General features: G+C 35.9%; 1 protein-coding gene across 4 annotated transcripts; it reads left to right on the plus strand.

The window, feature by feature from the left end:
* The first annotated feature begins 218 nt into the window (after window positions 1–218).
* Window positions 219–22,789, plus strand: LOC113848893 (dynamin-related protein 1E). Of its 4 annotated transcripts, none has more exons than XM_027478291.1 (15): window positions 219–589; window positions 1,150–1,213; window positions 1,334–1,441; window positions 1,945–2,046; window positions 5,743–5,793; window positions 5,887–5,948; window positions 13,968–14,058; window positions 14,146–14,210; window positions 14,324–14,518; window positions 14,598–14,717; window positions 14,810–14,880; window positions 19,795–20,020; window positions 20,105–20,155; window positions 20,241–20,609; window positions 21,778–22,789. In XM_027478291.1, the coding sequence occupies exons 1-15, from the start codon at window positions 446–448 to the stop codon at window positions 21,904–21,906; spliced, it is 1,848 nt and encodes a 615-aa protein (XP_027334092.1). In that variant the 5' UTR covers window positions 219–445; the 3' UTR covers window positions 21,907–22,789. The 4 variants fall into 4 exon arrangements, with proteins under 4 accessions (XP_027334092.1, XP_027334094.1, XP_027334095.1 ...); XM_027478292.1 differs by having other exon boundaries at window positions 358–589; window positions 20,105–20,128; window positions 21,778–22,323; XM_027478293.1 differs by lacking the exon at window positions 20,105–20,155 and having other exon boundaries at window positions 263–589; window positions 21,778–22,323.
* The last annotated feature ends 551 nt before the right edge of the window (window positions 22,790–23,340 follow it).

Raw genomic sequence — 23,340 nt, forward strand, 5'->3', positions numbered from 1 at the left:
TTCAATACATACATTAATTTTATTGTCTTTTAGCTTGATTTACAAAAAATACCCTTGATATTGCAAAACGGTTTAATTTGGCTCCTGATGCCGTTTTTACGACTCACCGCACTGTCAATCCAACGTTCGGATTGAGTCGTCTAAAGTCACAAGATTGGGGTGGACCCTGCCAACAACTTCAGCGGACTCCACTTCGGGTTTCAAAATTTCAAATTTCGAAAACGCAACTTTCGTTAACACGAACAAAAAGTCCAAAACGGTGCGTACCGTTCTATTAGCTGGTCTTCAACTGGGAGTGACTAGTGCTTGACCATTGTCTGAAAACAAAAGGCGCAGTAGTTTTATCTCTCTTTCTCGAATCTTCGTCGTGTTTTTAGTGCTCTAGTTTGCGTTCTACATCGTCGTTTTAAGCTGGTTCTGGGAATCTAGGGTTTTGTGAAAGGAGATGACGACTATGGAGAGCTTGATTGGGCTGGTGAACCGAATTCAGAGGGCTTGCACGGTGCTCGGTGACTATGGAGGTGCTGATAACAACACCTTCTCGTCTCTCTGGGAAGCTCTTCCTTCTGTTGCTGTTGTCGGTGGCCAGGTTCGTCACAACCTATCGATATTTTTTTTTTTATCATTCTCAGTGTCAACGTCCTTGAATTTTGTGGCTGAGAACGAAAATCAAATTTTCGGAAGTGGTGTGTTTTTTTTTTTTTTTTTGAAGAGTTGAGTTTTCGAATTTTCAGGCAAAATTTTTTGTGGTTCTGATTTTTTTTTTCTTTTGTTGTAATTTTAGCTGAGTTCAGAAAGTGTTCAGTTTTGGAGAGTGTTCTTTTGTCAGCGGTGGCTATTTTGGGTTCTTTGTTTTTGCTTACTGGGTGGGTGTGTGAGTTTTTGAAAATTTCGGTGGATAATAAGATAGTTGGAATTGGGTTCTTATCGTTGTTCTGTTATTGTGGATTTTTACTGGATGTAGCTGTTTTTTTCGAAATGGTGTTTTGGCTGTGGGTCTGAATTTTAGTTTTCCCAGCCATAATAACATCATTAAGTTGGCGGGGTGGAAGAAAAACAATCGAATTTTTAACTTTTTTTTTTTAACTTTTTTGTTGACGGGGCGTGTTTTAACTTTTTTGTGCCTGATTTCTTTTGAAATTCGAGCAGAGTTCAGGGAAGTCTTCAGTTTTGGAGAGCATCGTTGGTCGTGACTTTTTGCCTCGAGGATCAGGTTTGTTTTTTTTTCTTTCTTTCTTTTTTTTTTCTTCTCATTTTTCTTTATTATTTTTCTCTTTTTATAAAGTATGATTTAATTTAAATTGTACTTTTCTTTGGTGTGAATGAATTGTAGGGATTGTGACAAGGCGTCCATTGGTGTTACAGCTTCATAAAATGGAAAGTGGATCGCAAGAGTATGCCGAGTTTCTACACCTGCCTAGGAGAAAGTTCACTCACTTTGGTATGACAGTTACCCTCCTTGCATATAAGTGTAAATGTGTAATGACATGTTTTAACAAATTATAGATGGGTTTTGTTTTCTGATTGACTTTACCCATGAAAGAATTTTAATGCTTGTTACGGTCTTTGTGCTTGAAGTTCCTAAATTGCATATTTGCTAATGTGCCTCTGCCATCTGAAATCATCTTTCAATTTTCTATTATCAATCTGATAAATTTCTCATATTCCTTCCTGATAATCTTAGAATCATCCTCACGTCATGTGTCCCTATGTTAACAAATAATCAAATTTAACGCGTTTGACAAATTTTTAATTTTTTATGGGGTTCAAGTGTCAATACTTGTCATTGACTAGCAATTTATCATATGACAATTGTGAGTTGTGACACTGATTAGTTAGTTTACTGGGTTTGAGATTTTGTGCGCAGATGTTTCTTTCTTATTTTTCTGTATATATATAAACTATGTTAACTCACTTTTTTTAAAACAATTTTTCTGGTTGCAGCTTTGGTACGCCAAGAAATTCAGGATGAAACTGATAGAGTAACAGGGAAGACGAAACAAATATCTCCTATTCCAATTCATCTTAGCATCTATTCTCCAAATGGTGCGCATCAATTGTTATTATTACTTGATTTATCTGATATCTATTAAATAAATTTATCATATGATATAGATTTGAACTAATTAAAAGAATATTTAGTTTATTTTAATATCTAATACTGTTTAGTGTTAGAATATTAGTTTATTGACCTAATTAGTTAGTGTTAGAATATCTAATACTGTTAAGTGCATTGTATCAAATCAAATTATCAATATCATATCATATAAAGTTTTTCTGTTTCTCCTTTCTCCACTTGAACTTTGTAATTTCAACATTTGGAAACAACTTGCCCCTTTTGTTTCTGTGATTCAATCTCTGTTTAGCAAAATAATATTTTTTCCCTTTTGGGAGACCTCAGTTCTACAGTTTGTAAAGTGTGTAACCTTCGTTTTGAGAGTAGGGAATGCTAACCAAAACAGGCAAACAAATCTACATTTCAAGTATGTATCTATTTGTTATGACTTAAAAACTAACGAAAGAATAACTACATTTTGAGTAACTGCCAAACTGGTATGATTGTTGAAGCTGTGTATCTTTTTTAGTTGTTGCTGAACAACTCATGTTTTTAAAATTCTACCTAATAGAAAAATCCTCTATGAAAATAATAAAATCCATGAATATCTCCAAAGCTAGATAATTTGGTATATCTCTAGTGAGCCCAATAGTAATTGGCCTAATATGGTCTAGAGAACGCCACTATGGAGCTGGTACAAGAGGTTGGTGATGAACGAAGGGGGGCTAGAATCAAATTCCAACATAAGAAATAGAAATTTAGAACAATGCCAAAAGGAACTCCAAGTTAGTTTTTGTAACAGCAACATAACAAGGAATAGATCACATACCTTAGAACAGAATATGGTGAATGTTGAATAGCGCGTAGATGTGAGTGGTGGACAACCATGATATGGAAGCGAGCCTTTATGGTGTTAGCGTGGCATAACTGTCTATGATTCTATTGTCCTTGTGATTATAGGCCTTACTAATGGCTATGTGATTATAGGTGTTACTGGTGGCTTTGATCTCCTATGACAAATGTGTATGGAATACCAAATATACAGGCATGAATGCTTATTCAAGTTGAGATTTGACTTCATATGGCAGTGGGGCCACAAAACAGCCTTGAAGATTGTGCCTAAGTGGGTTACCCCAAATTAAGAGCCTTCCCAGCTTATTGCATCGGCATGGCAAAGTGCTGAGTTATCCTTGGCCTCGGCTGAGTTCATTGATATGGTGATGTGTTGCGCCAAACCTAGCCTTAGTTGAGTGCATTGGTGCAGAGAACGTGCTAAGATCTACTTGGCCTCAACTGAATGCATAGGCATGGCGATATGCTGTGTTATCTTGTCTGAGTGTTTGATATTCCCTTGTTTTGCAGATGAGGCTACCCCTAAGGCTACAATGTAGCCTAGGCTACAATATCCTAACCTAGGATGTTGTGTTCGTCATACAATTCGAGCCAAGGATGTTTTCATAGTCTAGGGAGTTGTGTTTTTCATGCAATCTGTACCTAGATGTCTTCATAATTATTTCTAGGGGGTTATGTTCTTCACACAATCCTAACTCATGCTTTTCATTTGATCCTAAGATGTCTTCATAGCCTAGCCAATTGCGTTGTTCATGCAATTTGAGTCAAGGATGTTGGTCCTAAGAGGTTGCATTCTTTACGTAATCTGAGTCCACATTCTTCACATAGTTTTAGGTTGGTCTTTTTCATACCAATCCTAGGAGATTGCATTCTTCACGTAATCTGAACTCATGCTATTCATGTGGTCTTAGGCTAGTCTTCAATATATGTAGACAATCTTGAAATAGTCAAAGGTAAAACATAGAGAATTTTATGAGCAATTTTGAGAATCTCAGTCCTTAGACCTGAGTTTATGAACTTATGAATAACAAGTTTTTAATCAAAAAAATGTTAACATTTATTACACTCTTAAATTCTTAAAATATTATGTAGTTTTTTTCTCAATAAAAATTTATTAATTTTATCTACTTATCTTCAATTTAAAGGGTTGGAGTTAACCATTCTCTTCTATTAACTGTGAGAAATAATTGAATACAATGGTATTGCCTTTGAGTTGGGGACTATCATTTGAGAGTTTGTATTCCTTTATGCCTTTCCAAGGCAGTCTTCCAAAATTTGAATTCTGTCTCGTTTTTTTTGGTCTACTCAGATGATGTGTAGCCTGAATTGAGGTGGCTGTGTCCATTTTTATTTACCTTGTTGCTCTCTAGCAAATTTCAAGAAATTTGCTAGAGACAATGCAAATGGTCCTTCTTAATGGCCCTCACAATTGGATGATTGTCATAGAATGATTTTTAAGAACTTCTTTGTAGGTGATGAAATGATGTGTGTATTGGTAGGCCAAGTTGTCCCAATTAGTGATTGAGTGCTCAAGTAGCGTATGGAACCAAGCTAATGCTGAGCTTCAAAGTGTCTGAGGAAAAAGGTTTTGCTAATCATAGCCTCAGGAGCATCAGCAAATAGCATCGCTTTGTTGAAAACTATCAAGGCATTCTTGAGAGTTGGAGTCCCTGATATGACACTATTGGAAATGGTTGCTTGTAGCAGGTAAAAATCTCACAGGAGGCAATGGCATTGGTAAATAGATGCTTAAAAGCAATCTAAACACTATGACCTCCACTGGAACAAGAGTGCTATGATTGTGGGAGAGCACTGGTGCCAAAACTGAACAGTCGACTCTTCTCCTATGGTGTTTTGATACCATTGGTGATGAGTTGGGAAATGGCGCTGCATTGGAGGTAGGACTAGTATAGACAACCCATGGATCATATTATGTTCAGTCAATAATAGATTCTGTGTTAGTATTAGTTGTTTTTTTTTTCTTTTCTTCCTCCCTAATCCCAGAATAAAGTTATACTTATACTTCAACAAAGTCCAACCATTTTGACAAATAGTATGCTTATTTTGACTGGAAAATGCACAAAAGGACTACTCACCTCCATATTCCTTTTGTGAAAACAACAGACTACTGGAATACCAAAATCAAAGTATTGGTCTAATCAACGTTGTAGGGCTGGTCATAATTATTTTAATTTAAAAATAACTGCAACAAAGCACTAAGCAATACCACTACAAAGCACTAAGCTTGACCACTATGTGATGTACTCCATAAACCCCTACTTAATGGGAACAAATGACTCAATGCATGAAAGAATAGCTTCTAGAAATAAAAACTGAAAATCAAGTGCTGTTATGGTTTGACCCACGTGCCCTTTTCCATTGATATGCAATTATAGGTTTATCAGAAAACTTTCAAATATTAATGTATAATGAGCCTAAAAGTAATACTCGTTACTATTTCTGCCTATAAAAGCAGCTGAAAACTACTTCAGCAGCTATCTACCTCCTGTTTTGTGGAGCTGGATTTGCAGCTCTCAACTGTCACTTCCTTTGATGTTAGGGGCAGATATTTCTTCAGAACTTGCTCAAGACTGTACTAGTGAAAATAGACATGAATTTGATGTAATTTAGATCATAAGAATAATACTTGTCAATTAATTGTATTATAAATTCTTATTTCTGAATATTCATACATTTGTGAATTTTTAATTGAGCATATTTAACTGTTTTTTTTTTTTCATTGTATTCTTATATGCACAAAATGGCTGTAATTTGAAGTGCTATACCTTATTTTCTAACTAATTTTATGGCTTTTCCTGTTTTGTTTTGAACAGTTGTCAACCTAACCTTGATTGATTTACCGGGTTTGACTAAAGTGGCTGTAGGTATGGGTTGCATATAATTTCCAATTACAAATCAATTATTTGCATAAAATGTTACTCTATATTTTAATTGAGAACTTTGTCTATCTTTCTTAGAGGGACAGCCTGAGAGCATTGTACAAGAAATTGAAACTATGGTTCGCACTTATGTTGAGAAGGTAAATATACTTTTCTCTTATGCAGAGAATATATATTGGAGATATCCTTGGTGTGGGCTCAATCAGTTTGCTTTGTCTTTTTCCCCAACTGAATTACAAAACTTTGGATGTAAGCATCTTCTGTTGTTAGATATGCTGATGGGTCTCTTTAGGTACATGTGCAAGTGCTCATTGCAATGGTTTGGAATAGCACCTCAATCATGCTTTTGCATGGAAAAACAGCCATCAGCTGCTATAGTTTTTGTCAAGATGCATTTCAATGTATCTGTATCAAAGTTCTTTCTAGCTAGAGATAGTTGAAGGGTCAAACAAGGTACAAAAATGAGATTCACTAGATCTTACTAGAAACAAATAAATTTAAGTTATATATCCTTTCCTCAAGCCTTAACTATTATATTGTAACTCAAGATTTGTTGTTAATAATTTAAATATATATGTTGAAAGAGAGAAAAGTGAGGGAACATATGGATGAATTCATGTTTCAACTACCCAACGGATCATATAAGATTGTATAGATTGATGAAGAAACAAGACAAAGTGCGGTTGCTAATTGTTAAGGATGGAAGAAGGCATCCAATTTATAACGTAGCATGCTGTAAGGACATTTCCTCAAAAATGATGAGGAATATTCCCATAAAGAAGAGTGGATTGCAATATAGAAAATAAAAATATTTATTAAATATAACCAAGTTCAACTGGATTAATCATTAAAAAAAGTAACAAAATACCTAAATCTTAGACATAGTACAACTTGGACCCCAAACATCATAATGAACTAAACTAAAAAGAGATGAAGCTCAGTGATTAATATGATTAGGAAGGGAACTGCAAATACTGCGAATATGCTTGCAGACTGGAATGATCTAACTGAACTTGAACCAAGAGATATTGATGATAAAGTCCTTGTGACACTAATCTGATATCAGTCATCCACCCTGAACTTTGGTCCTATAGAAAAATAGTCTTTATCTTATATGATGCAATCTAGAGAATGAGTTAGACATTGATGGATAACAAATTAAAGAGAGATCCATGAATATAAAGAACATTATTAATGAATAGTGATGGAAGGAGATAAACAATACCAAGACCATAAGATTGTGTTTGAGGCTCATTGGTCATAACTATCAATGGTAAATAACCAGAAGTAGAAAGATAAAAGAAAATAGACTTTGATAATGTAGTAGTAGTCCTAGAATCAACAACTCTTGCGGCAAGAGACGTAGAGTGAGAGATATTGGTGAAGGAATTGCTAGTGTGTGCAACAAAGGCAATGGAAATAAAGGCATGATACACCTTGTACCATCGAAGGAAGTTACTGTATGTGGAATGAGGAGCAGAAGTTGAGATCACAACTGAAGCAGTAAGCTTAGAAGGAGCAAATGAATCTGTTTGGGCCATGGGACAATGCAAAAGCAAGAGAAATTGATGTGAACAGTGTAAAAAATGCCAAACCCTGGCTATAGGAAGCAAAAACAAGCAAACTAACCCCAGTCCGGAAGAAGGGAATGGCAATGCCATAGATGTCGACAATGATTAGAGAAATGTAGTCAAGCACAGTGATTATGGTGGCTGGACATTTTTGACACACTTCGATTTTAAAGTGCGTGAGGGGGTGTGATAGGTACTGAACAAAGAAGAGAATTTTTTTATTGAATCTTCTTTGAACAAGAGAAGAGAATAGGAAACAGTACAACACCTTCCTATTGGAATTTCGAGAGTTTTAGTCTCTCCTTACAATATCCGATTTCTCCCAAGATATCTTCCCCCCTTTCTAACTAATTATTTATAAAGCATGAAACAAAATACAGTTATAACTAATACAGTTATGACTGACAATTCAAATCCTCTGCAGCTGTCCTATTCTTAGGCTTCCTTTGATAAACCTTCACTAAAGGTGGCCTACGCCTATCAATACCCGGCGCCAAAAGCTTCACCTTGTCCTCAAGGTGGAAGGCAGGAAATGCCTCTTGTATCCTCGCAGCAGATTCCCAACTATTCTCACAAGAAGGAATGCCTTGCCATTGTATCAAAACTTCCACATCACCCATAGTGGATTCTCTAACCTCCAAAACTGCTTGTGGACAAACCAGCAATTCCTGACCTTCAGACAACATTTCCGGCAGTGGCTGTGTCTGAACTAACGGACCCACCATTTTTTTTCAACAATAAAACATGAAACACTGGATGAATCCTGCTCGTTGGAGGAAACTCCAGCTTGTATGCCACCTGTCCTATCTTAGACAGCACCTTGAAAGGTCCATAAAATCGATGACTCAACTTTTCATTCACTCTTTTAGCCAAAGACCTTCGACGATAAGGTTGAAGTTTCAAAAACACCCAATCACCCTCCTGAAACTCCACCTTTCTTCTATGTTTATTAGCATGTACCCGCATCACATCTTGGGCTTTAAGAAGATTGTCCCTTAATTCAACCAACAACTCATCACGGCTTTGCAGCAGCTGATTCACTTCTTCCATTCGAGAAGGAATCACAGTACCCCTTAAAAGCGTTCGGGGGTCAATCCCATATAAAGTCCGAAAGGGAGTCATTTTACTCGATGCGTTATAGTTTGTGTTGAACCAAAATTCAGCCCAAGCCAAACACAAACTCCAGTTTTTGGGTCTTGTCCCAGTTAAACACCTCAAGTAAACTTCCACACTCCTATTAACCACTTCCGTTTGACCATCCGATTGCGGGTGATAAGTGGAACTGAACTTCAGCTGGGTACCTACTGCCTTGAACAAACTTCTCCAAAAGTTGCTCATAAAAATCATATCCCTATCCGACACAATAGAACTAGGGAAGCTGTGTAACCTCATAATTTCATGCACAAAGATGGCTGCCACATCTCCAGCAGTGTAAGGATGACTCCGCAGCAAGAAATGGGCGTACTTCGTTAGTCTATCCACCACGACTAAAATAGTGTCTTTCGCTTTGGATTTTGGCAGCTCCCCCATGAAATCCATGGATATATCTCTCCATACAACAGCGGGAATTGGCAACGGTTCTAATAATCCAGCTGGAGTCAAAGTAGAATACTTATTTCTCTGACGCACATCACAGGCAGCCACAAACTCCTTTATATCACTCCTCATACCTTCCCAATAAACCACATTGGCAATTATTCTAAAATAACCAGTGTCCTCCAATCAACGAAGAGTGAAATTCCTTTAAAATAATGGGAATCTTAGCAGAAGATTTAGGCAACACCAAACTGTTTTTATAAAATAGTTTCTGATCTTTCAGAACGTACCCTTCATGAGAGGCTGGGTTTAGCAATAAATCCTGTATAATACCCTTCAACTTAGCATCTTGTTGAATCTCCTCTTGCCACTCCTCAAAATCAGCCATCTTTATAATCGAAATTGAAAAATAAGAGCTTCGGTGAGACATAGCATCAGCTGCTGTATTATTTTTGCCTGGTTTATACTGTAGTTCAAAATCATATCCAAACAATTTTGAAATCCAACGAAACTGTTCCTCTGCCCACAACCGTTGATCAGTGAGAAATTTCAAACTTTTTGGTTTGTCCGTATGATGAAATGACTTCCCAAAAAATAATGTCGCCACTTTTGCACAGCTTTAACTACTGCCATCAACTCCCTCTCATACACTGATTTCTTCTGATTTCTGTCTGGCAAAGCAGTGCTCCAAAAAGCAAGAGGCTTCCCATCTTGAAGCAAAACTGCACCCAAACCTGTTCCTGAAGCATCAGTTTCTAAAACAAAAGTTTTAGAAAAATCTGGAACAGCCAACATGGGCAGTAAGGTATGGCGTGCTTGAGTCTATCAAAAGCAACTTGAGCTTCCTCACTCCACAAGAAACTATCCTTCTTTAAGAGTTGAGTCAATGGTCTAGCAATGAGACCATATTGCTGCACAAACCGTCTATAATATCCCGTCAAACCTAAAAATCCACGCAAGCTCTTCATATCTCTAGGCTGAGGCCAAATCCACATAGATTCTAATTTTTTTGGATCAGCAGCCACAGTACCCGCTGAAATAATATGGCCCAAATATTCCAAAGTATACTGGCCAATAATACATTTTTTTCCATTCACCTTTAAATCATTCTGCTGTAGAAGATCCATTATTGCAGCGAAATGCTGTGCATGCTCATCGTCATTTCTGCTGTAGATCAAAATATCATCGAAAAATACCAATACATTCTTCCTCAATAATGGTCTCAGCACTTCATTCATCAAAGATTGAAAGGTTGATGGCACATTAGTGAGCCCAAAAAGCATCACTACAAACTCGTAGTGCCCCTCGTGAGTTCTAAATGCTGTCTTCTCAATATCCTCATTTCTCATTCTGATTTGGTGATAACCGGACCTCAAATCCAGTTTTGAAAAAATTTCAGCATTACCCTATTCATCAATAATGGGAATAGGGAATTTGTTAGGTATAGTCACCTTGTTAAGGGCCCTATAGTCCACACAAAACCTCCAACTTCCATCTTTTTTCTTTACTAAAATAATAGGACTAGCATAGGGACTCAAACACGGTCTAATAATTCCAGCTACCAGCATTTCACTAACCATCTTTTCAATTTTAGTTTTTGGTAATGAGGATACCTATAGGGCCGGATGTTGGGAATAGCAGCTCCCTCCTTAAGATGTATGGCATGATCAGCATATTGTCGCAGAACTGTAGTCAATACAGGCTGCTGAATCAATCAATACTCCAACAAAAAACCTTCCCCTTCTTGCTGTATAGTCTTAATCATAGAGTTCAATGAAGTTCTGCCCTTCATTAACTCTGGTTCCCCTTTAATGTGACCAGCTACCCTTCCACCCTTATTTTCAGAGTTAATTGCTCAAAATTTGCTCTGATTTCTCCTAATCTGGCCAACCATTCCAGCCCCAAAACCATCTCTACCCCCACTAATTCAAACAAATAAAAGTCTTGTTTGATAGGCACCCTTTGTATCATCATGGCAACTTCAGCACATTTACCTTTACATCGAACCTTATGTCCATCACCAACCTCTACCACGTAGGAAGGCGTATCTTGAACTGGTAATTGAGCTCTTTTTACCAATTCATGGGAGATGAAATTATGGGTAGCCCCACAATCAATCAACACTATCACCCTCTCTTGACCAAGTTCACCCCACACCTTAAGGGACCTCTTGGAGGTAAATCCAGTAATACCATTTAACGATGATTGCTTGAATTCTGCCCCTCTCTCCCCACATTCTGAATTGTCCTCCTCACTCCCATTCATACCCTCCATTTCCTCCAACATTGCTTTTAACTGTTTATTTTTACAAATATGATTTGGCCCATATTTTTCCTCACATCTAAAGCACTCCCCCTTTCTTATTTTCTCCTGCATTTCCGCATTGGACAACCTTTTGAAATTGCCACCCCGTCCTCTAAATCCAGACCCACTTCCATTACTACCAGCAGACGATGCAGCTGAAACAACTTTAGCATATGTTCCTCCCACTCCCCTTTTCTGCCTTGTATCCACGAGAAAAAGAGGATGGTTTATGATTGCTCCCATGCTTCCCTACGGCCCCAACACCATTCTTCATCAGTGCTGCATTCTTTTGATCAATCATCAACATTTTCTTCATCATTGCTGATAGATTCAGAGGTTCATACAATTTCAACTCAGCTCCAATTTCTTCCCTCAAGCCATTGACAAATATATCCATCAAATGTTTCTCTCCTACCCCACTCAGTATTCTTGCGAACTTCTCGAATTGAGAAACAAAGTCCTCCACCATGCCTTCTTGCCTTAAAGCCAATAAAGCCACAAAAGGACTATGTACCATGGCAGGCTGAAATCTACCAATAATAGTTGCTTTAAACTTCCCAGTTTTGGTGCGGATGACATGATTCCCACCATTGAAACCAACTTAGAGCTTTACCTTCAAGTGCCAACATCACCGCCTAAAGTTTCTCCCCATCCTCGGTCCCTTGCAAGCGAAAATAGCGTTCCAATTTATTAACTCACCCAAACACGTCTTCTTCTCCTTCGTACACCAGAATTTTCATCTTCTTCCATCATTCACTCACTCCGACAGGTTGCCCACCTACTGTCGCATCTGACCGAGGGTCATCTTCCGCCCGTCGCTCTGCTTCTTCTGCCGTCCGACACGCTGCGTCATTTCTCGCATCTTCTCCAAAATGGCAAACCAAGGATTCCACCAATGCTTCTAGTCGTTGGAATCGTTCTTCCTCTCGATTTCGATCCTCTTCTCACTCGCAATTCCAAGCTTCTTGATCGTGGTTCCACAGCTCCATGCATTGCTCCAATCGTTCGATTCTTGACTCCATTCTGGTAGTTATTTTGCACATAAATGATACCAATACCACAGCTCCTGGATGGAGCTCTGATTCCATATTGATAGGTACCGAACAAAGAATAGAATTTTTTTATTGAATCTTCTCTGAACAAGAGAATAGGAAACAATACAGCACCTTTGTACTAGAATTTCGAGAGTTCCAGTCTCTCCTTACAATATCCGATTTCTCCCAAGATATCTTCCCCCCCTCTCTAACTAACTATTTATATAGCATGAAACAAAATACAGTTATAACTAATACAGTTATGACTGACAATTCAAATCCTCTGCAGCTGTCCTATTTATAGGCTTCCTCTGATAAACCTTCACTAAAGGTGGCCTACGCCTATTAGGGTGTTTGAGACAATCAACATGGGTGTAGCTGCATTTGGTTACACACGAAGAGGCAGTTCGAATCACGTGGTTGCTACAAAAGTGCACCAGTGGTGAACAGTTGCAGAAGAGATTGGAAATGAGAGAGAAGTCAATTTTTGGTTAAGAAAGAGATTATCAATGGGAAGTGGGCCTTTGAAGATATACAGATTAAAGTTAGTCTCTTATTAGGCTTTAGATATCTTGTTGAAAGAGAGAGAAGTGAGAAAACATGTGGATGAATTTGTGTGTTTCAACCATGCATATATAAAAGCCTTTTTAAAAGTATGTTTTAGTCTATTAGTCTTTTTAATGATTTACTTCATATTGAGACCTTCAATCGATGATTAAGCTTTTTTATAAATAGGCTATTAAACGATCTAAATAGGTATATCTTTATAAAACACACAAGACATATATTTAAATGAGCTATAAAAAAATGGTTTAAGACTTTAAATATGTGTAATAAAATTACATATTTATTTCATCAAAATACGTAATCGATACAGCACAAATATAAATCAATATTATGCATACAATACAGATCAAACAACAGTAACGCAAAAGACTCTAGCAAGTATGATTTTTTTTCTTCGAGGTATATAATAGAAACACTCTTCAACTCCAGCGAAAAGAATTAGGTTTATAATTTAGATTTTATTCATTTTAAAATTTAATTTATTTAATATAATATTATATTATAATTTTGATATAAAATTATTTAATATATTGTTATAAATTTTATGAGTTTTAAATAGATCATTCTAATAGGTTTAATAGACTTTTTCTTTAGTTCAAGTTTGATCTATTCAATTAATTAAGCCTTTTAAAAAGTCTATATTAAGCCTATTATTTAAATAGGTCAAGTTGGGTTAGGCTTTAAAAAGATAGGCCATAGGTCCCTATTGGACAGCTTGAATTATTTTCATTCCTAGTCATCTATTCACATAAATGATGATGTAGATGCATTATTTAGTTCACATATATTTTGGGTTTACCATTATGAACTGTCAATTTTCAAATAACATTCCTTTCTATACATTTCTGTTGGTGATGGGTGGGTACAATTAGGTCAAGTTGAGTTAGGCTTTACGAAGATAGGCTGTAGGCCTCTGTTGGACATCCTGACTTATTTCCATTCCTAATTATCTATCCACATAAATGAGGATGTGGACGCATTATTTAGTTTCACATATATTTTGGGTTTACCATTATGAACTGTCAATTTTCAAATAACATTCCTTTCTATACATTTCTGTTGGTGATGGGTGGGTAAAATTTGTTTCTTTGTTAAAGTATCTGTGAAAAATAAGTTACATACATTAATCATGCTTTATGTTCAACAGCCTAATTGCATCATACTAGCAATATCTCCAGCCAATCAGGACATAGCTACTTCTGATGCTATTAAACTTGCTAGGGAAGTTGATCCCACAGGTATATTTTCTTATAACTTCCTGGAATACCCAATTATTACCTGTTGTTTGTTTTAATTTTGTACTAAAATCCATTAAATCTGCCTAGGTGAAAGGACATTTGGGGTCTTGACAAAGCTAGATTTGATGGACAAAGGAACTAATTCTTTGGATGTAATATCTCTCTTTCTTATTTGATGCATATATTCCTTTGATACTCCAGTTTGAAGTATTCCTGTAAAATTATATAACTGCTTTATCCTCTTGGCTGGGTTTATATGCTCTAGGTCCTTGAAGGAAGGTCTTATCGGCTGCAGCATCCTTGGGTTGGTATAGTAAATCGATCTCAAGCGGACATCAATAAAAATGTTGATATGATTGTTGCTAGACGCAAGGAGCGTGAGTATTTTGCAACCAGTCCTGATTATGGGCACTTGGCCAATAAAATGGGTTCAGAATACCTTGCAAAACTTCTCTCACAGGTTTGCCTTTTGATGATATTCCCTACTGATATTTTATTGAGATAGGTTATCGTTTAAATCATGTGAGCTTATTTTGTAGCATTTGGAGTCAGTAATCAGGGCAAGGATACCTAGTATAGTGTCTTTAATAAACAAAAGCATTGAGGAACTTGAATTGGAGATGGATCATCTTGGGAGACCTATTGCTCTTGATGCTGGGGTGAGTGGTTTGTTCTTGTGATGATTTATTTAGAGAGTAAAATTCATTCCATGATGTCCTATGTATTTGTTGAATGTTGATTTCTGATTCAGGCTCAGTTATACACTATCCTAGAACTTTGCCGAGCATTTGAGAGGATATTCAAGGAGCATTTAGATGGAGGGTAAATATCTTCTACCGTATTCTATTTTTGTGCTGTGTTTGAATTCATTGTAAGGAGGGAGACAGAAGGGGAAAAGTGATGAAAATCCTTATTTCGAAGATATTTTTTGGGTAATAGAAAGGGGATGCAAGCACCCATAAATTTGGTGCTCAGCCGAATGAATAGAGTAGAGTTTTTTTCTTAACGAAACTTACCTATGGAAGAGGGTTCTTTTTCTTTTCTTATAGTATCCAAATAAAGGGTAGTAGCGCCTAGGGTGTGAACTACAGATCCTACCTAGGATTGGATCAGGAATATAAGCACAAAAAACAATAAATCATAATAGGAAACATAAGTACTTACATCAGTTAATATCATGTACATTAGAGAAGTCAATTGTGCCAAATACCGGTGCTGTTACAGTGGAGTGTTACATTACATCACATAGGTCTGTCATTATTTCTGGTACTTTGGAGTCAGTTGTAGTTGCTGGGAAAATCATCAGTTGAGATGATTCTGCTGAGATTGAGAGACTTTTATTTCTTTCAAACAAATTGTTGCCGACCTTCAGTTGTGATAAAGCAAATTGTATCTTACCCTTATTAAAAACTAAGCAGATTTTTATTTTACTCCCATTTTTTTAGGCATGTTTGGAATGGTGATGGATTAAATAGAATGAAGTGGAAAATAGAACAAAATTACCATTTTATTATTTGAATGTTTTTATGATGGAATAAGGAAAGAACACTTGTTCCGTCCCTTACCCCAAAAATTGGAGGGAAAGATTGTAAGATCAATATTTAACCACTGAACTGATTAAGGATGGTCAAAGAGTAATTAGTGGCTAAAAAGTTATAGACTTGTAACCACTTTAGTGGTTTTATTGTTCCTAAGTGGAAATACTTTTACCAAAATCCCTTATGATGTAGATTAATGTTAAAAAAATGAAAATTAAAAGCATATAGACTTATAACCACTTCAGTGATTTTATTGTTCCTAAGTGGAAATAGTTATTACCAAAATTTATGTGCTTTTTAATTTTAATTTATTTAACATTGATCTATATCATTAGGGATTTTGCATTCTTGCAATAGTATGCTTTCTTTCTTTTTCCAAACTACCTAGTTTCTTGGTTTGCTTTTCTTGAGCTGCTTCTACTCTGGACAAACTACTATACCTAGTTCCTTGGTGATTACAAAATTTAGTATTACTTGAAATCTATGAAGCCCGGATACTTGATACGACACCGATACGGGGATACGAAAAAAATTTAAATTTTAAGATACGATACGGCTTAGATACTTTAACATGAATTTAATGAAATAATATTTATAAAGAGATATTGATAATTTATATTAATGTGTTACATTTACATATCAATGATCACATTTTACAAAAAAATACATGCGATCATATCTTTCCTTGTCTATGAACACATAAAAAAATTACATACTTTACCCCTATTTAAGGTAGAATTTCACAAAAGAAATGGTAGTTTTATCCAAAAGAAATATAGAACTATCACAAAAAAAATGTTCTTCCTTTATACTATTTAATTCTAACATTGTCACACTCATTTTCTCCATCTCTATCATCTACAAAAAACATAACTTCTAAGTCTGGTTCATCAAGAGATAATTCAGCCAATTCAAGAAATCCAGCACCATTATCAAGTGGATCATGTACATCTCCACTAATATCCCACATCCTTGTCTCTCCTTTAGTATACTTTTCTTCTTTCCTAGACAAAAGACGAAGGTTGGAATGCACATAAACCAAATCCTCAGCCCTTTTTGGATCCATTTTGTTTCTCTTCATAGAATGAATGAATGAGTACGTACTCCAATTCCTCTCACAGCAAGATGAAGAACAAGGTTGTACAAGAAGCTTTAAGGCAAGCTTTTGAAGTAAAGGGGTAGAAGATCCATGCATTACCCACCAAGATTTTGGGTCCAATGTCCACCTATCTTCAATCGAATCAAAAAAAGCAAAGTCAACTGCACAAGATGAGAAATTCGAGAATTCAACAAAAACATTTTTTCTTTCTTCAGCATTTGGAAAATATCTCTTCAAACATTTGTTCCTTTCTCTCGAAACTTCATCATCTTGATGTGGAGGAACTCTATTTGGAGCTTCCCTAAGCCATTCTTCACTATAATACCTACAGATGATTAAAAAATTTGTTATAGTATGATTTTTATTTTTCAAGAGACAGTAACTAAGTTGAAATTTACCTTGGGTTCAATGAATGGGCCAAACAATGAAGTGGAGTACAACTCTTACTCCACCTAAAATTCAGTATATTATGAACCACATCATAAAAATTGGAAACTTCATTTGCTTCCTTTTCCTCATGCCTATATATGACTGTCTTCACTTTTTCAATCATGGAATCCCACATTTCATAGACCAAATGAAGAGTAGAAGCATCTGTGTCACATTTTCTAAGCATGCTATATATAGGATCAGTGAAAGAAAGAATATAGTCTTATTTATCCCACCATATATCATTTAAAATAAGTTCTTTCACATGGGCAGCTTTACCAACATCATCTTCTCTATAACTATTCCATTGGTCACTAATGACCATATTTTGCAAAGCACGTTTCAACAACTTCAATCGTTTTAGCATGACAACCATTGATGCAAAACGGGTTTCAGCAACAGAAAGCAATTTAAGAGATGAAAACTCATTAAAAATAGCCAATTTCATAGAGTGAGTCATTATGAAAGTCTTGATAAAAGATGCATCATCAACTAGGAGAGTGATCCAATGACACTCATTGAAAATATTTTCATTTCCATCAATATTTCTAGCTGCACATATGTTTTTCAATGTTAAATTCAAAGTATGAACAACACAAGGAGTCCAAAATACATGATGAAACTCAGCTTCAATTAACATCCCGGCTGCCTTACAAACAGGAGCATTATCCGTTATGATTTGAACAACATTTTTTGGCCCTACTTCATTAATTACATCCTTTATTATGCTGGCCATATAGTGTTTGTCCTTGTACTCCTTAGAACCATCAACAGCCTTTAAAAATATTGGTCCTCCTTCACTTACAGCCATGAGATTTATCAATGGCCTTCTTTGAACATCTGTCCATCCATCAGAAATCAATGTAACTCCTTTTATAAGCCATAAAGATTTTATAGGTTGGAGCAATCTTTCAATATCAGATCTCTCTTGTTGTAAAAGACTTGTTCTTAAAGTATTATAACTAGGAGGAAGGAAACCACTAAGGTTATGGTTTGCAGCAAATGAATAAGAGCTAACATAGTAAGAATTTCTAGCAAGATGAAATGATAAGCCAGCTGAATAAAACATTCTTGCTATCTCTGCTCTAAGTTGATTTCTTTCATCTTCATTGAAAGCCCTTTCTAGTGTACCACTTCCTATTTTTTTCTTTTCTGGGATAAGGTTGCTGGAGCTGCTGAAGGTAGTGGGATAGTTTTGGGCTTAATTTTATTCTCAGCTTCTTCACAAATTCTCTTCAAATCAGCCAAATATTCAGGAGTGACCTTAGGACAAAGAGCAACACCAGCACCTGATATTCTAAGTAAATGTGCTTTCACTCTTGAGTATGAACTTTTGACCACTTTAGCACAAAAATTACAACTCCATAGCTTGTTGCCTCCTCCATCTCCTAGCTTATCTTTTATAGTGACAAATGCCCAAAGTGGAGCATGATCATCTTGAAATTCTAATGAACCAAAGTTACTTGGAATTCTAAAACTAGAGTCAGAACCAAAACTCATTTTTTGTCATTAAACACAGCTGTGAAAAAATGCAAGAATAATATTTTTACTTTATTGAATATTGCTATAAAATGAATAGAAAATATAAATTTATGAAAGAGGAAGTTTGTGAGATTTTACCACCACAGCAATGGAGAAAGAACGTTAAAATTGTTGCTGAAGTCCAGAGAAGAGAAGAGAGAAGAGAAACAAAGTTCAGAATACACCCACTGACTTGAACCGCTACAGCAATGGAGAAAAAATGTTAAAATTGTTGCTAAAGTCCAGAGAAGTGAGAAGAGAGAAGAGGAACAAAGTTCAGAACACACCCACTGACTTGAAGCCCGAAAATCTCCTCCTTGATGAGAATGAGGAACTCAAGGTCTCCAACTTTGTCTTCTTTGCCTTGCCTGAGCAGCGGAAATCCGGGATGCTCCTCACGCCGTGCAGAATGCCAGCTTACGTGGCGCCAGAGGTGTTGAAGAAGAAAGGATACGATGGGTCGAACCTGGTTGTGCGGGTTATCCTCTTAGCTTTGCTTTCTGGGTACCTTCCATTTCAAATGTCGAACCGTGAAGCCCATAATCCAACCTCAAAACGATGATGAAAATGGAGAAATAGATGAGTTTTGAACCGTGAACCCTAGCTGATTTTTGATTTTAGGGTGTTCTGTTTTGTTCCTAACTCACGAATGATAGAAGAAATGGGAAAGTGAAAGATGAAGTGAAACTCTCCGTTTCAATTTTGTTGATTCACTCAATCTGAAATAAGTTTTTAGCTAAGCTGATTTGGAGCCGTTTCCAAGCCATTTCCGAGCCGTATCAAAATATTTGGAGCCATATCCAAGCCGTATCGCAACTGTATCCAGTTTAAATTTAATTTTTAAAAATAAATTTAATTTTTGATACTTCTTGGGTACGTATCTAAGCGTATCGGATACGTGTCCGATACAGGTACTTTGCCATTTTTGACGTATCTGGGCTTTACAGCTTGAAATGATGAATGGTTTGTTTGTTATGCACTTCTGATTGAAAATGTGCTTTCAGCAATAGGAACCTTTGTGATGTGATTAGTTGTCCACTGCATAAGCTAAAACAGTTTGAAATTATTGTTTGGATTGACTTTGTTATGTCTGACAAACTTGTTGATAGGTCTCTTTATTTACATATTATTTTTCTATTTTGTTCTTAGGCGGCCAGGAGGAGATAGGATATATAATGTCTTTGACAATCAACTTCCTGCTGCTTTACGAAAGCTTCCATTTGACCGGCACCTTTCTCTCCAGAATGTAAGGAAAGTGGTATCAGAGGCTGATGGATATCAGCCTCACTTGATTGCGCCAGAGCAAGGTTACAGGCGCCTGATTGATGGGGCTCTCAGTTACTTTAGAGGCCCAGCTGAAGCTTCAGTGGATGCTGTAAGCACTCTGGTTTGTTCTCTGGTTATTAATTTTTATCTAACAGTAAAAAATTTAAGCTTCCTTTTCTTGATTTTTTGGTAGGTTAACTTCGTTCTAAAAGAACTTGTAAGGAAATCAATAGCTGAAACTCGGGTAACCTTTGGGAGTATATTTTATATTTATTTTGTTTACAAACTGCTGGGATAGTTAGTTAAGATACTAATATGTGACTCTGCAGGAACTGAAGCGCTTCCCAACATTTCAAGCCGAACTAGCTGCTGCCGCAAATGAGGCTCTAGAAAGGTTTCGTGAAGAGAGTAAGAAGACAACTCTTCGGCTTGTAGACATGGAATCATCTTATCTCACTGTGGACTTCTTCCGAAAACTTCCTCAAGAAGTGGAGAAAAGTGGAAGTCCTGCTGCCTCAAACATTGATCGATATGCAGAGGGACATTTCAGGAGAATTGCATCGAATGTGTCATCCTATATAGGGTTGGTGGCAGACACACTTAGGATCACAATTCCTAAGGCTGTGGTTTATTGCCAGGTCAGACAAGCAAAACAGTATTTGCTAAACCATTTCTACACACAAATAGGGAAGAAAGAGGTACATCATTCTCTCTTGCACCTTGCTTCTGTTTATTATCACCATCTATTTTGGATGAACGTAAGTGTTGTTGGAAAATTAGTATAAAACCTATCTTTATCCAAACAGATAGATTTTATTAGTTATTGACCAGACCCATAAGAAGACCTTTGGAGGCACTAGTGAGGAGAGTGGATGACATGCCTTTCTGTTATTTGATTTATCTTACCATTCACCTTTATACGTAAAAACTTTGATAATTGTTTGGGATAGGGAAGTACTCTTGGAGACAATCAGCTGCATACAAACATCTTTTTCTACAAGCTTGGCAGTAAATATGTTGTGTTCACCAGAAAAGAGGGTAGAGAAAACAATCTTTATGAATTCTTCATTGAATTGATGAATTTTCTGTATACAACTCTGTTTCCCAGAGCAGTGCTCCTCAGAGAATTTTCTCTGCCAAGTTTCAGAAACTAACTTTCCAAAAGAGACCCCTAACTACTCTCCCAGCTATTATTTATAACTGGGGCTTGAAACAGAAAAATAACTCCTAACTCCTAATTGCTAATTGCCAACTGCTAACTAACATTATTAACCGTCCTCTTTTTTTTAGAGTAAACCAGCCAAGGCTTGGCCTTGTCTAGGTTAGTATTTACAAAGATATTAGGGTTAAGACCCTTACTCCTATCAAAATAGCTATACCATGGAAAGATCACTCAGTTGCATATTGCTTTTATGTGATAATTTACTTTCAGAATTATGTCTTAGCTGTTATTTTGTGTGAATTTTATTGATAAAAAGTATAATAAAGATTGGCAAATTGCTTTATTTGTATCAATATAAAAATTGTTGACTGTCGGTCCATTATATCTGTTGAGGTGCTTCAAACACTGTATACAGTTGTGTATTTCTTAGAATTTGTAGTAGTTTGAGCCAGCCATGAACAGAACATATAAATGAACCATCAAAATTTATATGATGGTGCTATTTAAAGGAACGTGTCTGTGTTGAAACTAATTTATGGTTTGAAACGAAGTTATCATCTCAACGCTTTTTCTGTTTGTCATGATAAACTAATCCTCTATTGTGATGTAACTATGCGTTCACATTCTATTCCTCCATGCCGAACTTTATGTACTTACTGTTTTACATAATTTCAATGTCCTTGATGAAATTTTCCTTGCTGTAGGGTAAACAGCTGTCCCAATTGTTGGACGAAGACCCTGCATTGATGGAGAGGAGACAACAGTGTGCGAAAAGGCTCGAACTATATAAAGCAGCCAGGGATGAAATTGATTCTGTTTCGTGGGTACGATGAGCTTGGCTCCTAGCTGAATTCGTCTTCCTCTCCTTGTATGATAGTGATCCATTATGGGTTTGCTGGACCCTGATGTAATTTACATATTTATTATTATTTTATGGTTGAGGGATCTTTATACGTTGCTTGTAGGGTAAAATTGGAGTTTACTGTCTGAATTCGTGATGTACTACTCATAGACCATGATATGTAAAGTTTGTGTATTCTTTGTAATCTCCTAATCTTGGCTGTTACATTCTTGAAACTTGGCACGACTATTTTGTGCTCCAAGGTTTTGCTTGTTTTCCCCTTCTGACACTAAGTAAAATAAAAAACCGGCTCAGAAAAAGTCAGGAAAGTCGAGTTGAGTTGATAAACCAGACCCAAATTTAGAGCTGAAAGAGAGTGAACAACGTTGGCAACAAAGATTTGCTGAGCCATATGAGAATGAACATGTAAAGTGGCAAGGTTGAAGATTATAAGAATGTCTTACAAGAATGGGAAGGCTTGTTTCACGTACCAATTATGATGCCTAATTGGTTGGTCGATTACACTTTTTTTTCTTGTGTATAGGAATTTTTAGCGATTTAGCTTAGTTTTTCTTTGGTCAATAGCAGTTGTACCCTTTTCTTAGTTCTAACTTTGCTCTCGGCGAATTATCATAGTAGCTAATGAAGTTTGTTCTATTTTCTTATGGTGTATTTATCAGTTGATTTATGCCAGTTTCTGTTCGAATATAGTTCACTAATCCTGCACGGTTAGCAGCCTATTGATGTTGATTTGAGATCATAACAATGTTTAGTTCAACTTCCATTTAAGCTTGCAATCGTGGGTTATACTCCTTGTATATCATTGTTTTAAAATTTCTCATAAATCACATGTATGATTGGTTCAGTTTATTTATTTCAGAGATTTTTTTTTTTTCGTTGGTTCTGGGAGTCTTTAAACAATCATTTTTCATATTTTAATTTTTATCAAACGTTACACCTAATTTAATTTTTAAATTACAATTACATAATTATCTTAAATGAAATCAAAAGAGTTGTGAAAGTTAAATAAGGGAATTCAAATTATATTAAGAAAAAAAAATATTTCATGAAGAGAGATTTTTTAGGATTAAAGATATTATAAAAGTTGGAAGAGCAGTCTAATGGCACTACAAAAGAAAATTTATAAGTGTTAAAGATTGAACGGTTTGTTTAATTTTTTTATGATTGAAGAGTTTTTTATATTAAGAATATTGTTTATCTAATAGTTTAATCTATCAAATGATTTATTTAAGATATGGATGAAAAAATAGACAATTTCAAAGAATAAATTATATGTACAAACTAGGAGAGTTTGTCAATCTTTAAAAATTATACTTTTTATCAATAAAATTATTATTAAAAAGAATAAAGTTATATTTATTTAAAAAAGACAAAATCATATTTATTCTCTTATATTTTTTTTGCT

Source organism: Abrus precatorius, unplaced genomic scaffold, assembly GCF_003935025.1.
Source record: "Abrus precatorius isolate BTA unplaced genomic scaffold, Abrus_2018 Scaffold9, whole genome shotgun sequence".
Lineage (NCBI taxonomy): Eukaryota > Viridiplantae > Streptophyta > Magnoliopsida > Fabales > Fabaceae > Abrus > Abrus precatorius.

What these genes read in the sequence shown, in the direction of transcription:
- LOC113848893 (XM_027478291.1), top strand. Translation starts at nt 446, where the DNA reads ATGACGACTATGGAGAGCTTGATTGGGCTGGTGAACCGAATTCAGAGG. An exon ending in TTGCTGTTGTCGGTGGCCAG is followed by an intron (nt 590 to 1,149) that starts GTTCGTCACAAC and finishes AAATTCGAGCAG; the next exon opens with AGTTCAGGGAAGTCTTCAGT. An exon ending in TAGCATCTATTCTCCAAATG is followed by an intron (nt 2,047 to 5,742) that starts GTGCGCATCAAT and finishes TGTTTTGAACAG; the next exon opens with TTGTCAACCTAACCTTGATT.